The sequence below is a fragment of the Nicotiana tabacum genome, chromosome 19 (genome assembly GCF_000715075.1).
Source record: "Nicotiana tabacum cultivar K326 chromosome 19, ASM71507v2, whole genome shotgun sequence".
Classification (NCBI taxonomy): domain Eukaryota; kingdom Viridiplantae; phylum Streptophyta; class Magnoliopsida; order Solanales; family Solanaceae; genus Nicotiana; species Nicotiana tabacum.
In genome coordinates this window covers 88159211-88175532 of record NC_134098.1, presented here as the reverse complement: position 1 = coordinate 88175532, position 16322 = coordinate 88159211, and the positions used below count along the sequence as shown (strand labels likewise).

Genomic DNA, 16322 nt, shown 5'->3' with positions numbered 1-16322 from the left:
CCCACTATGTGGGTTTTCACCGGGTATGTTGTTGTTGTATATTAACTTATCAAATTCTTGAGTTGGTTTTATTATTCTACCTTTATACTTTTTCATTGCAAGTTTGCCGTTGATATTCTTACTTCTAGTCTCTTTCTGAAACTTGATTTTAGGCCCCCAATCATGTCAAGTAGCGACTTCAATAACAAGAAATTAAAAAAAAAATTATGATCTTAAACAAGTAATATTATTTTGATGGCTATAAAATTATGTCATCTTAAGAAAAGTTATTTTCTTAAAAATAACTCTTATTTTTCAGTATTAAACCTACACTCTCAGTTATGAGTTTATAATGTTAAAATAAAATATGACGTTTAAAGTAAAAAAGTTTTTAAATATAAAAAGATGTCTTTTTTTTCCTGGAACAAACTAAAAAGAAAGTAAATGGTACATGTATTTACGTGTGTATATGTAGAGTATTATTTTCAAAAGACACTGCATGAAAAATAATACTCCATAAAATAGACATCAATTTGAAAGTGGACAATAAGCTATAACACCCCACTGCTCCAAACAACTCGTGTACAAATTGAATTATGATAATAATAAATCGAAAATGCTCACACAAAATTTTATTTATGCGACCGTGTCAAAGAAACCCAACGTTGCTTATGCGTACAGAGACATAGAACAGCAGTACTAGTACTCTACTCAAGCAATTAGTCAAGGGTCTCTTTAATGTCTTAAAGATTCATGCAGAAATTAACAATAAAAGCATTGCTTCTTTCTTTTACTTTCCAGCATCCTACCTTTAAACTTGGACTATTTATTACTGTACTAGTGTTTTTTGTTACATTCATCATTTTTGTGTTCGTTAATATATGATCACAAATTAAAATATGCCAGTGCGAAGATAGTTTATTAAGTTGTTCAAAGTTATATGTTAATACTACTTACCAATCGAGAACTCTAGTAGTGTCATGGACGGATCTAGGAGGGGTAATGGAAAAATCGATAAATTTTTCTACCCGAGTCATATTTAATACAGATAGAAAATGAGTTAACTGTCGGATAATATAGATTTCCATATTATTCATGATTTTTTAAATATGATCATTTTTTTAGAGAATTTGAGTCTTTACAAATATAAAAATTAAACTCGTTAGTTATCCATCCGTTATTTATTTTCTAATTGGATAATATGATTCTTATTCATATTTGATCCGTTTTTAAAAAGTTTATAATTCAACTTATTTTTTATTAGATAATATGGATGGATAATCAATTATTTTTATCCATTTTGCCACGGGAATTGTGAATACGTTGATTTCTGATCTCATTTTTGGCTGAAAATAATATTACTACTCCCTGAATAAAGGAGGAATGGAGGCAAGGGGTTCTTCAATAGTGACAAAAGGAAATGTTTAAATTAGCACAGTCACATACAGAAAAAGCACAAAAACAGTATAGAAATCATACTAAGAACTACTTTTTTTTTTAATCATAACTTAATGACCAGTAGAACTATATGTACTAATATCTTCCAACAAAGTAGTCAATCCAGTGTAAGATGATCCTCCTCCTTCAATAGCTTTTCTTGCCATCTCCTTATACGCTTTAGCTCTGTTTCTGAATCCCTCTGCTTCTTCACTCACCATTACTCTCTTTATTGCCTTAGCTATTGCTTCTCTTTTCACTCCTTCGCTAGCTGATCTCTTCCACTGAATCGAACCAACACCAGCCCCAGTTTTCAAAACCTCAGTCACCAACTTTTCATTGAAAAATTGCTCCGCAAACACAGGCCATGTTACCATTGGAACACCTCCTGAAACTCCTTCTAGTGTTGAATTCCAACCACAATGTGTAACAAAAGCTCCCACAGATTCGTGATCAAGAATTAGTACTTGAGGTGCCCATCCTCTTATGATTAAACCTTTCTCTTTTGTTCTTTCCTCTAATCCTTCAGGCAACCAATCTTCGTTGTCTAGTTCTGTTCTAACAACCCAAATGAATTCTTGTCCAGAAGCTTCAATTCCCATAGCGAGTTCGTGCAGTTGTGATGCAGTGAAATTCGCTACGCTTCCAAAACAAACGTAAACGACGGAACTTGGTTTCTTCGAATCAAGCCATTTCAAGCACTCGTGTTTATCAATAGAGGATTGCTTCCCTCTTTCAGCTTTATCTTCAATGTCCCTGTTGCACATCGAAAGTGGGCCAATAGCCCAAGCTCTTCTACCCAGCACCTTAGTATAATGTTCAACATAATCATGTTCAAGCTCATTGAAACTGTTGAAGATAACTCCGTAGCTCTTTGAATCTGATTCCCTGACTGATTTTATCATCCGGGTCATAGTTGTCTCTTCCCCCGATTGCTCAAACGGAGACAACTGGGTTCTGGTCAATTTAATTTCGTGAGGCAGATTCGGTACAACAAAAGTTTCAGAATCAGAGGAGACATTCTTGAAAGGCTTATTTAGCCTGATGCTATTCTCGACACAAAGAGCAAAGAAGCTTGTGCCATGAAAGAATTATTCTTGGCATGTTAAATTTGGCTGCACTGTCAGCAGTCCAAGGAAGGAACATATCAGAAACAAGACAATTGGGTCGACATTCTTCAATAAGCTGTTCTAGTGGTTCTTGCATCATAGCTACAGCTTTGAAGAAGTTTGGGAGCTTATCATCTGAAGGGATGAGATCGAGGCGCTCGCATTCTTCAGGTAAGCCATTTTCAACAGCTGGGAATTTGATCAAACGGATTTCGATTTCGATACCCAAATGCTTGTTTCTTTGAATAGATTTGGAGAAAACGGATTCATTGAGTGGGGTTGTGATTATAGTGGCCTTAACTCCACGTGAAGCAACGAGCTTGGCCATGTCTAGCGTAGGAATCATGTGGCCATGAGCCATCACAGGAAAGAAGAAAAAATGGAGCTGACCCATTTGTGAAAATGTTTGAATGAAAGAAAGAAAAATGTAGTTTAGTAGCAGAAAGCAGAAAGAAAAGTAAAGACGTGTGGTTGTTTTCAGTTCTTATATGATTGCATGAGTGTTTAATGCTGCAGCTACGAGACTCTCACTTTATTTATACGTGGAATTATTTGTGACTTTCGTTGAAGCTGCATATATTACTATTACTATGAGTAATTAAGACTGACAAAAAAGTTTTTCAATTATTTTGGTTGAAGCAGAGTACGTGCGTAAGCACTCGCGTGATTGATTTAACAGGTCAAAAAATGAAGATAAAGTGGTGGGGGCCTAGGAGTGGTGACTCCCAATTTCTTAGAGAATAGGGCATTGTACAAATACAGATGCTGAATGTGACATATGCTCTTCCGTCACAAGTCACAAGTCAAGCGTAGACTCAAACTTTACCTTTTTCTTTACCTTTAAGACCAGTGTTCTGTTCAAAGACGAAACTTTGTTTAAAGTTTAACTTTGAAATTGATCGTGACATTAGATCCTAGATGTGCAATTTACGAGTCCAGAATCAAAATAATACGTTTTTGGACTCAAGACACAAAAATAGGTAAAAAAAAAATTTAGTGACCAAAATATATATAGCGTCCTTTAAAAGGGCATTATACGTGAAGAAGTAGAGCGCCGTTTATTAAGGCGCTATACATATTTTGTGGGTCCACCAATAATTATTTTGCGCTTAACTAACATAACAATAATTCAAATGGGTATAGCGCCCTTATTTAAAACGCTATACCTCAAAAAATTTGACCCCCCGGATTGGGCATTGCCTTATTTAAATACGTTAAGGATTTTGTAAAAACTCATTCAGAAAAATTCTCAAGTCTTGTTAAATTTTTCTTCGTTAAGTTGTTTTGCATTTTGTCATAATGTCTGAATAGCGAAAATTAAGGGTTTCATTATATTGAGGGATGAGGTTGTGGTGGCGAATAACTCAATAAGCTATAGTTTATCTCCACAGTGTCATGTTAAGTTGTCACTTACAATGGAGTATGATAGATTGTTATCGTTGTTCCTATTTCAAGGGTCTGCCCAATGGGTGCTTCTAACTGCTCCACCATTTGGCGAAGTTCTGCATTTGCGCTGCCAGCCATATTTTCAAACAGTACCACGAAATCTACCGATTTTTTGAGGATTCCGGATGAATACCGGGAATTTCTTTTGATAAAAATGTTGGAAATGTACGTCAAGGCTGAAGACGTTCGCAATAATGAGGTTGCGCAAAGCAGGGATATCCCTCAGTCATCGGGTGGTTATTTTGGAGCAATTTTAACCGAACAGGTTCCGGCTGAAAGAGTTTGGCCTGATCTAAACTTATCTCCACGGGCGAATGAGGAACGAGAAAATAATTTCTCTCCTACTTTACATGATCCACAAGACGAGTGATAAACTTCAATTTTTCTTTGTGTTACTATATTTATTTTTGTTGTATTGAATTTGTATTAACACTCATATATTTCACAGTGGGTACCGCCCAGATATGAATTTTACAAGTTATGAACCAATGCCCAGTTGGAATATGCGTAGTTCTGGTGTGTTGGATCATGGTGGTCTATCCGGGAGTCATCACCAACAGGATGATGTTCATCACGGGATGTCAACACATTACGATTTGTAAGTAAAGTGATATAACTATATGTAAAGTATTTATTAATTTGAGTAACTCATTATTTTATTGGTTGTGCAGTGAAAACGAGCAACTTGAACGTCCTGTCCTGACTCAATTGCCCGAAGGACGACATATTTAATCGGGATCTCACAGATGCACAAAGTCAGGAAGAGAACAGTGATTATGACAACAATGCCGATGAGTCCGGAGATGACATACCCTTCCCTAATGAGGGTGATGATAAGGAGGAAGAGAATTTTGGACCTGATTTGACGAGGGAGCATGCTTCACCCCCTGTTAGACTAAGAGTATACGAGTCCCACATGCCGTTTCATTCAAGGGAGATTCTCTACCTTGATCATTTGCCAAGTATGCCGGATGTGGATGCCCTCACAAGGGATATTGATGAAATTCGAACAGCAATATGGGATGAGTCTAGACCAACGGTGCTATCAAAGGGCATGCTTTTTCCTGATAAAGCGCGCCTAAACAGGGCGGTGAAAATGTACAGCGTAAAAGAGTGTCGTGAGATGACGGTATGGGAGTCAACTCCACATGTATACAAGGTTGTTTGCCGTAGATGGTTTACGGGTTGTAATTGGATGCTACGTGCGAAGAAGAAGAAAATAAATATGTGGGTTGTGGGTAAATACATTGGCACCCACAATTGTGATTTGGACACATTCAGTGGGAATCACTTCAACTTGGATGTTGACTTGATTTCTCTTATCTTGATTCCACACATTGAAGCGTCTATAAGGTACAGGATCAAATAGTGTATTACATCCGTCCACCAGGAATATGGATGCACCATTACCCAAAGAAAGGCATTTCTCGGGGGCAAACGTGCGTTTGAAATTGTTTATGGTAACTGGGATAAGTCATTTGCATCTCTACCCAGGTACATGACCGCATTGCAATACTTTAACCCCGAGACTGTTGTTGAATGGAAGATTGAGCAGAGTCCGGGAATAACCGAATATATATTCAGATACGTATTTTGGGCATTTAAACCGGTAATTGATAGTTTTGTGCATTGCCAGCCGGTAATATCCATAGACGGCACTCATGTCTATGAAAAATATGATATCAAGCTGTTGATCGCCGTTGCAGTAGATGCTAATGGAAGTATATTTCCCTTAGCTTTTGCTATTTGTGCCAATGAAAGCCAAAAGACGTGGACACTATTTTTGAACCACTTGAAAGAGCACGTTATCAAACAACGTTCAGGTATTTATCTAATATTTAATCGGCATGGTGGTATTTTAAGTTCTGTACAGAATTTACGTGCATGGCAGGAACCGTATGCCTACCACTGTTACTGTGTGAGGCACCTGAAGGCCAATTTTCAGAAGGTATACTAACAAGGATTTACATGATTTAATGTGGATGGTTGCAACAGATCACCAAGAGTGTAGATTCAGGAGGCGCATGGAATCTATCAGATAGGAAGACGAGGGAGCATATCGTTGGTTGATGCGACATGTGCTTGACCAGTAGAATTTGCATGCGGATGGTGGCAAAAGATGGGAAATTCTGACTATAAATGTGTCAGAGTATTTCAACGGGTTATTGAAGTCTGCACGAGGATTGCTTGTCACTGTCATTTTGCGGATGTCATTCAAGCTGATGGCGGAGAGGTTTGTTAAAAGGGCTACATGTGCATCGTCATTGATGGAAAGGGGTGTTGAATTTTTACCAATACCAATGAAAAGATTTGAGAAATATAGGAAGCGAGCACATTGGCATTCATTTTTGCAGTATTGCAACGAGCGAAATATTTTTGAAGTTCGCACCGCTATCCATCACAACCGGGGAAATAATACACACACCGTAAATGAATCCAGAAGGTTATGCTCTTGTGGAAAATGGTTCATCTATCACATGCCGTGCTCACATGCCATCAAGTGCTTTCAACATACAGGTTTAGGGCCAACTAACTACGTTGATAAAGAATATAGTGTTGTTGCATACTTAAACACCTATAGTGGGCAGTTGCAGCCAGTGGGTGCTGAGCATTATTGGACGCCGGAACCATTAATAATGGTGTGTAATAAGGAGTTTTTGTGTCAGCGACAAATGCAAAAAAGAACGCATATACGGAACCAAATGGATGTTGATGATGTCGTTTATGCGCGCAAATATGGCATATGTTCGCAAACAGGATACGACCGTCGTAAATGTCCTTCAGCTGGTTTGAGTGGCAGTGGTAATCCAGCTCCTGGTGAAAGTTCATCTAATGTGCCCAGCTATCAAGGATACACGTAGTGTTTTTTTTCGTAATGTGGTTGTAATAAGTGTATGTACTTGGTTATCTTGCAGAATGTATAAAATTAAATTAAGTTTCTATTGATGTTAAATCTTATTGATATTTAACATTAATATTTCAGTACAACAATCTCACATAAACCTTTTTTTTAATAAAATAATTGTCTTGTCGACCTGAATGAGCTGCTCGCCTGCAAAAGTTATCTTCTGAAAAAAGTTGTATTGTACCCGAAAGAATCTTTAACACGCGAAGCATAGCGCGGTTAAATACTACGTTATGTATGTTGTCATGTCGACCTGAAAAAGCTGCTCGCCTGCAAAAGCTATCTTCTGGAAAAGTTGTATTGTACCCGAAAGAATCTTTAACACGCGAAGCATAGCGCAGTTAAATACTACGTTATGTGTGTTGTCTTGCCTATAAATAACTAGCGCATTTTAGTTATTACTTGTGCTTAACCAAAACAAATAGCAAAACTTTCCATACATTTTTCATTTTACTTGCATTAACAAATGTCTGGACGCAATGACCAACCAAGGTGCTATTGTGGCAAACGTGCGATTATGAAGGCATGTTGGTATGATGGTAATGTTGGGCGCATATACTGGATGTGTCTATACAGGTTTGGATGCAATGACGGAAATCATTGTATGTTTGAGGAATGGTATGATGAACCCATTAACCAGGAATACTACAAATCAATTTTGCAGTATGTTTTGAATATGAACGCTGAATACCAACGCCAGATCTCTGAAATGCAACGAGAAATTGCGGCATTGCAGGAGAAACTAAAAGATATCCTGAATTCTTGTGTTCATGATGAGAAAATTTTCTCGATTTATCACTCAACATGTTTGTTATTTTAAATGTTAGTTTATTATTTATATATTAGTTGTTTTATTAATTTATATGTTAGTTTTATTATTATATATTTTTGTTTATGACTCACTTATTTTTGAGTATAATAAAATTAAATAATTTATTTTCATAATTATACAAGATTTAATTAATAAATATTCATATATGGGTTCCGAACTCGATATTTGAGGCCCAGTAGCACCAAGATATCCTGAATTTTTGTTGTTTTCTCGTGTTATTTTCTTACGATCGTTGACTAGAATTGAACAGAGTTTGTGTTTGAACTATCAGCTATTTTGACGTATTTTTGGGTATAATAGATACTTAAATGATTAATTTCAATAACTACAAGGATACTACGCTAAAGAGAACTACATTTTACTACGCTAAAAAGGCACTACATTACAAATATAAGCACTATATTAGGCCACAAGATACCATTAGAGGGAACTAAAGTAACAACTTATCTATTTTACTAGTATTTAAGCAAATAAATAATCTAAACCAGATAAAAATAACCAATAAATTTAATCACAAAACATTCACGAAAATACATATACCACAGTAAAAAGTAACTTATTAATATTTTTTTTAACAACTAATAATAATTTCTCTATTTTTACTATTTTTTTAGCACACTAATATCATAATCCGGGTAAAAATAACAAAATAGTTAAATCGCAAAACAATCACAAAACAACATAGAACACATTAAAAATAACTAATATGCATTTTTTATACAAGTTTCAACAAAAACTAAGTCGGAATACCTCGATTTAAGGTTTTAGGAAAGTTGAAGATTTGGTGATTTAGAGCCGAAACGAGCAACCCACAACGAGAGAACGCCTTAGCTAGGATGTGGGATCGAGGATCTTTACTTTTTGTGGGACGGGTGGGGTCCACTCGAGGTTTTTTGATCGTTAATGGGGAGGGGGACCGATTGGTTTTTTAAGTTTTAATTTTGGGGGGGGGGGGGAGTTCTGGTTTGGTGGGGAAGGGAAGGGGCCGTTTTTTCTATGTGGGTATAGCGCCGTTTATTAAGGCGCTATACTATAGCGCCTTAATAAACGGCGCTATACTTATCCGTCTTTTCATATTCACGTATAACGCCCGTTTAAAGGCGTTATACCTTAACGGGCAAACGACCGTTAAGGTATAGCGCCATTTAAAAGGGCGCTATATATATTTTGATCACTAAATTTTTTTTCAGTCTATTTTTATGTCTTGAGTCCAAAAAGTCATTATTTTGGTTCCGAACCCTGCAATTTACAACTCTTCTAGAAGAAGCATTTTGTTCATTAGCTGTTAAACTTATAGTAGCGGGAATTATTACCATGCAATGAGCATCTGATAGTATATCCACTGGCCGACTCGGACATTTCTTTATAACTTAACTGCGCTTTCACTATTTAGTCGGTTACGTGATATGTTACTCATAGGAGTAATTTTTTATGTGGGGTCTCGTATCAAAAGTTGCTCTCTCCAATTGTAAGACTACAATGACCTTGCGTCACAAATTATTATACAATTTAATTTCTTCTGACTTCGTTAACCAATTTAGATGTCCAAGTAACACACAGGCCTTTAGGCAATACATCTGGGTAAGTTTTCGCTCACTGTGTTAATTACAGCTATACGGACATTCTTGAGATACCTTCTAGCTAGTTGCGTATCCGAAAATTTTACTATGGGAAAATACACTAAGAAGATAACGGAAGACAACATATAATATATATACATAAAAATAAAATTTTAACCTAGTTAAATAATGTGATTTTCCTGCAAAAGGGAGTCAATTAATACCCTACAAGGTGGCTCCGCCACTACTTCTACCAAGTGTTGTTGTCTAACACCACCGATTTGTAAAATTTTTATATAAATCATACTATATTATAAATGAGAACAACTTAAGTCAAAGTTAATTTACAAATTTACCCATCAAAGACTGAGTGACGATTTTACCCTTAAATTCAAAAAATATTCCAACAATATTATGTACAAAGAGGTAAATATACATTCCAATGGAGATAAAAAAATAAAACAAATTATATTAGAATGGGGACCCATTAAGATGGCCAACTTTTAATAAGGCCTTTGGACTTCTTCGAAATTGTGTATGCAAGTTTGAGTGTTTTATTTATTATTCTACATTCAAAATTGTGTAAAGTAATGAATATAGCAATTATATTCAAAAACCTGTTGCTGCTGAATTCATTACCGATGACCGTAAGTCTATTTCTATCTATATAAATAAAGCTGGGAATTGACCAACTGACGTGGCATCCTTATTTGGGCAGCTTTCATATTTATTTTGTTTATGATTTTTTTGATTTTTCCCCTCCATTCTATGAGTTTAGCTTATATTAAAAAGCCAAAAAGTACATGTTAAATTCTCTGGACGTTATGGTTCTTCTCCCCTTCCCTTTACTTAATTTTTATTAATGTGTATTAATGCATCAAAAGTAGGAAATAAAAAGACAATAACGTAAGCCTCATGTGCTATCAAAATATGATCCATCCGTTTTAGCTTCAAATGTGCATTGAAAAATCCTCCAACATCTTGGCACTTAATGGTGTGCTATAGGATATGAAAGTCCAATTCAAGTCCACTACTGTTATATTCCTTTTTTGGTCATTTCTAATGTAATATTCATGTTTAGTATGAATATTCTATCTTGATTGAACTTTTTTTGTATGTTTCATCTTCGCATCATATTCAAATGGACCCATTTTCTTACTGGAAAAAATATGCCTATGTTTTTGTTGAAAAGTTTAAGGAAATTACTCGTTATGTCCATTTATAAGTAGCTCATTATCAAAATTGGTCAATTCATAAAATATTACTAATATTAGTTAAATATTACTAATATTAGCCAATTAGCTATTTATAGCAAACAAATGTTAAATTTTTGCTTTCTTTTGAATGGGTGTTATTAGAATATTTTGGGTACATGTTAAGGAGCGTGAATCTCAGTTTTGGGATGATTTGGTGAAGTTTTGAGGTGGTTTGAATTGAAAATTCGAAGTAAAAATTGAACATAAAAAAAATAATATGTGTATCACACTGTGTATCATTTGTGTATCATATTTATATCAATTGTGTATCACATGTATACCTGTGTGTGAGATACACGCGTGATACATGTTTGATACATGTGTCGCATAAGCATTTTTTGAACTCGATTTAATTACGAATTTTGATACAAAATCAGTCCAAATCACCTCCAATGTTCCTCAAATTTCGTATATTGACTTATCTATATGTTTTTAATGAATTTCAACTATATCCATTGAAAAAGTTCCTTTTTTGCTTAGATTTTTGGAATATTGTATTTTTTTTGTGTGTATTTCATCACCTTATTTGCTACCTCATTCATGAAATTTTCGATTTTTGCTTGTGATTCTTTGAGAGAAAGAACCTTATTTATTTAGTTTTTCAATTTTTATATGTGCTTGGCTAATTTTGATAAGTGTATGACTAATGACTAGAGGTCGATAAATTGAGACTTATTTGGGACATTTGTGTAAGTTTTCCTTTATATACCTTTGAGTAATAATTTCTTCTTACTCGATGTTTGCTAGATTTTGGTAATTCATTCTATCTCATCTGCATTGTGGGAGTAGTACATTCAGTGGTATCTACCTTAACGTTGGATGCTTTTTTTCAAGGTAAGTAGATTCATTCTAAGTTCATAAACTTTTTTTTATTTCTATTTGTTTTATTTCTTTATACGTGCAAAGTTCATCACGGTATCATTTTGGAAGCTGTTTGTGAAATTCAATAATTTGAAAATAAAGACAAAACCTAGCACTTTAACAAGAAATGATAGTATTTGTTGTGGAATTGAAAACAAACAGCAGAAAACAATTAGTTTGTATTGTTGGTTTAGATGAATTTAATTTTATACTAGAATTACTATTCGCTATTGATAATGGAATTTAAACTTTTGCTGAAAGAGGGGTTGAAGTTTTCATTTTTAAATAGGAGTTTCAGAACGATTTAAAAATCAATTTCTGGGCATAATTTGCACTGCCACGCCGCTCCATGCGGCGCGACTGCGCATTTTTCTTAGAGTGATTTCGCTTCTTCAATTTTTGACATCTAGACTTTGTCCTCGATCTCCAAATGTGATCCCGGTTTAATCTCTTGGGCTTCTACTTAGATTTCAAAGCTCAAAATAGTTCGAATTTGCTCCGCAACATCTAAATAACTCGGAATCATTCCTTGTCACGACCCAGAATCTAACCATGGTCGTGATGGCGCCTATCGTGTTACAAGACAAGCCTATTTTTCAAAATATTACTACTAAATCGATTATAAGAGTTTAATAAAACAATACCAATATTTGAATTTCTCATAAACTAAATCAACTCTAAATATAATATAGAAAATACGGAAACGAGCCCCAAACATCGGGGTGTCACTAAGTCATGAGCATCTAAAATTATGAACTAAGATATATAAGCTGTCTAACTGTCCAAAAGAAGAAATGACAAGAGGAGTAACAAGGTCCTGCGGACGCTAACAACTACCTTGCAGTCTCCAAGGATATCCGGCCTGAACTCAACGATCGCCGCCTTCTAACTCACCTGGATATGCACATAAAGTGCAGGGTGTAGTATGGGTACAACCGACTCAGTAGTAACAGAAATAACTAAGGAACTGAGCAGTAGTGACGAGCTAAGTAAAACAGTCTTATTTATTTTAACAATTTAAAAATAAACATAAATAAACAGGTAAATTCCATAACTCAGTAAATGCCATAAAGAAGTTTAACAGATAAATGCAACAACAACACAAATAAATACAACCTCACAGCAGTGTCACTCCATCACTCATCACTCGCTCTCAGCACTCAGCACTCAATACTCAACACTCAAAACACTCAATACTATACGCTCACTGGGGTGTGTACAGACTCCGGAGGGGCTCCCAAAGCCCAAGCGCTAAGCACGGACAACTCACGTGCCATCATATCAATACCTGGATCCGCACGGTCAACTCACGTGCTACGCGGACAACTCACGCGCTATGGTATCAATACCTGGACCTACACGGTCAACTCACGTGCTACGCGGATAACTCACACGCTATGGCATTAATATCCTCACAACCATGCTCTCGGCCTCACTCAATCATGTAGCTCACTAGCCTCACCATCATCAACAAATAAGGGAACACAACCCACATCAAGTATCACAACATATTAGCAAATAATAGAGACTGGGGTAAACATGTACAATAATTTCTATGACTGAGTACAAATAATGTGAGCATGAATAAAGCCTAAGCATGATCTCTAACATGAAGGCAAATAAGTTCAACAACAAGTAACTACGTAAACACAGATGATGGCCATGAGGCCTCAGGGACGGACCAAGTCTCAATCACTCGAGCATGGGTATCACCTCCAAACAGTCACACGATATCAAATTCTCCGGGTTTATACCCTCAAAGCTAGAGTTAAAACGGTTACTTACCTTAACAACGTAAAATCCTACTCCGGGATGCCCTCGTCTCTGGCTCGGTCTCCAAAAGCTCTGAATCTAATCAAAAATTAGAATACTACTATCAACATAGTCTAAAGAAGCAAATTCCATAATAAAAACTACATAAACATGCCAAAAATTCAAAATCGGCCAAAACTCGGCCCCCGGGCTCACGTCTCGAAATCAGTCAAAAATGGCAGAATAATAAACCTCGTCCTCTCCCGAGTCTAACCATATAAAATTCATCAAAATCGGACTCCGTTTGGTTCCTTAAATACTCACTTAAACTCTCCAAAACTCAAACCCTAACTCCTTCAATTTCACTTTGAAATCATCAATCAAATCTCAAAAACGAAGATGGATTCATGAAATATAACCAAAACCGAGTAGAGTACACTTACCCCAATCCCTATGGTGAAAATCGCCCCAATCCGAGCTCCCCAACTCGAAATATGACCGTATGAACAAACTCTTATTTTATATATTTTTCTGCCAGTTATTCTGCCTCGTTTCTCATGCCAAACGATCCCGAAACTCGCTTTTTATGCCTCTAATGGATTCCTTGTGAAATTCTAGTCAAGTTCGGCTTTTGAATCACTCAATTTAACCTTATAACGAAGGAGATATGTTGGTTTTAATATTTGCAAATAGTGCAGATTTTTAAATACGCCGTCAGTGGCAATTTCGTAATTAATCTGACAAATCTAGCAACCTAATTCTTAGTAAAATGACCATAAAATCCTCATACGATATCCAAATTCGACGATTCTTTTTGCTACGGGTCTGTATCTGCGATACGGATCTAATGCTTCAATCAAAAAAGAAACCGGAGCTCATTTGTTCAATATGATATCATTTATGCTTGAAGAAACAACGTCGAAACATAAGAAAAACGAGCGCAACACAACCCAAACCTATCTGAAACTCACCCGAGGCCCTCGGGGCCTCAACCAATAATTCCAATAAGTCATATATTACTACCCGAACTTAGTCGTACCTTCGGAACACCCAAAACAACACAAAAAAACCAAATCAACCTCGAATTCAAGCCTAAGAACTTCTAAACTTCCAACTTTCGCCAATTCAAGCCTAATTTTACCACGAACCTCCAAATTACATTCCGGACACATTCCTAAGTCTAAAATCACCCAACGAAGCTAATTGAATCATAAAGATCCAAATTCAAATTCGTTTACTCATAAGTCAACTTCCGGTTGACTTTTTCTAACTTAGCTTTCTAACTAAGAGACTAAGTGTCTCATTTCACTCCAAAACTACTCCGAACCCAAACCTACCAACTCGATACAACTCAACACAGCTGAACAACACATAAATAAGCAAAAATAGAGAAAACGGGGTTACAACTCTCGGAACGACCGACTGGGTCGTTACATCATCCCCCTCTTAAACAAACGTTCGTCCTCGAACGAGTCAAGAGTTGTTCCAAGCCATCAAATCATTATTATATCTTACCACGCGCGTACCCGGGGGTGATCCCATGTCACCCTATTCTACATAGGCCTGACAACACAATACAACTGGAAATCCTTAATTTTGCCTTAGCCCAAAAACCTTGGAATTCAATTCCCAACCTTCAGAATTTCTTTTCAAGACACGAATCTCACATTTACACAATGTATGAGTCTAAACAAGATGCATCGAGCTATAACAAATATCACGGATATAATCACCCAGCATATTACACAACTCGCCTGCTCGTAGTACCATTCTTGATCATAGTAACTACTCCAAACCAACCAAGTACTAGTATAAAACCCCACAGTCAACAGAACCTCATTCCGCAACCTTCGTACACTGCCAATGATGAAAGAAACAATTAAAAACTCATAACCACTCATCAGATCAACCAGCCAGGGAGCTCTCTCGCCCCAACCAAAACCATAACCCTCTCGACTCTACCATAATCAAGCGTGATGGTACCCATTCTAGGTCCAATGACCTTATATTATTCAACACAACTATCACACAGACACGCCACATCAATATAACTCCATCCACCACTGCGCAATCTGTGTACCCAAATATGGGAGATGTATTAAGGAAGAGAACCATATTGCAAGTTCAACAAGCACCACCACAACCACAATGTTACAGCTGAAGCTACTGAGCCTAAGTTGCGGTCTAAACCTGGTCTCAAGTCCTCCAAACTAGCCCATCACCAGAACACGGAATACACAGAACGCACGATAAGAATCCAAGAATGTGAAATTTCCTAAGGGGTTCTGCAGCCTCTCGAAGATAAGTACAGACGTCTCTGTACCGATCCGTAAGACTCTACTAAAACTGCTCATGACTCGTGAGACCTATGTAACCTAGGCTTTGATACCAACTTGTCACGACCCAAAATCTAACCATGGTCGTGATGGCGCCTATCGTGTTACAAGGCAAGCCTATTTTCCAAAATATTACTATTAAATCGATTATAAGAGTTTAATAAAACAATACCAACATTTGAATTTCTCATAAACTAAATCAACTCTAAATATAATATAGAAAATATGGGAACGAGCCCCAAACATCGGAGTGTCACTAAGTCATGAGCATCTAAAACTATGAACTAAGATATGTCTAACTGTCCAAAAGAGGAAATGACAAGAGGAGTAACAAGGTCCTGCGGACGCTAACAGCTACCTTGCAGTCTCTAAGGATAGCCGGCCTGAACTCAACGATCGCCGCCTTCTAACTCACCTGGATCTGCACATAAAGTGCAGGGTGTAGTATGGGTACAACTAACTCAGTAGTAACAGAAATAACTAAGGAACTGAGCAGTAGTGACGAGCTAAGTAAAACAGTCTTATTTATTTTCACAATTTAAAAATAAACAGAAATAAACAGGTAAATTCCATAACTCGGTAAATGCCACAAAGATGTTTAACAGATAAATGCAGCAACAACACAAATAAATACAACCTCACAACAGTGTCACTCCATCACTCATCACTCGCTCTCAGCACTCAACACTCAACACTCAACACTCAAAACACTCAATACTATACGCTCACTGGGGGTGTGTAGAGACTCCGGAGGGGCTCCCAAAGCCCAAGCGCTAAGCACAGACAACTCACGTGCCATCATATCAATACCTGGATTCGCACGGTCAACTCACGTGCTACGCGGACAACT

The 16322-nt window shown here is 36.6% G+C and overlaps 1 protein-coding gene across 1 annotated transcript; it reads right to left on the bottom strand.

Annotated features, from left to right (window-relative positions):
- Window positions 1–1388: 1388 nt before the first annotated feature.
- Window positions 1389–3000, bottom strand: LOC107772220 (scopoletin glucosyltransferase-like). The gene is given in 2 exon segments (NM_001325132.1): window positions 1389–2504; window positions 2506–3000. Coding segments are annotated over 2 exon segments (1431 nt in total). The 5' UTR covers window positions 2920–3000; the 3' UTR covers window positions 1389–1487.
- Between the last annotated feature and the right edge of the window lie 13322 nt (window positions 3001–16322).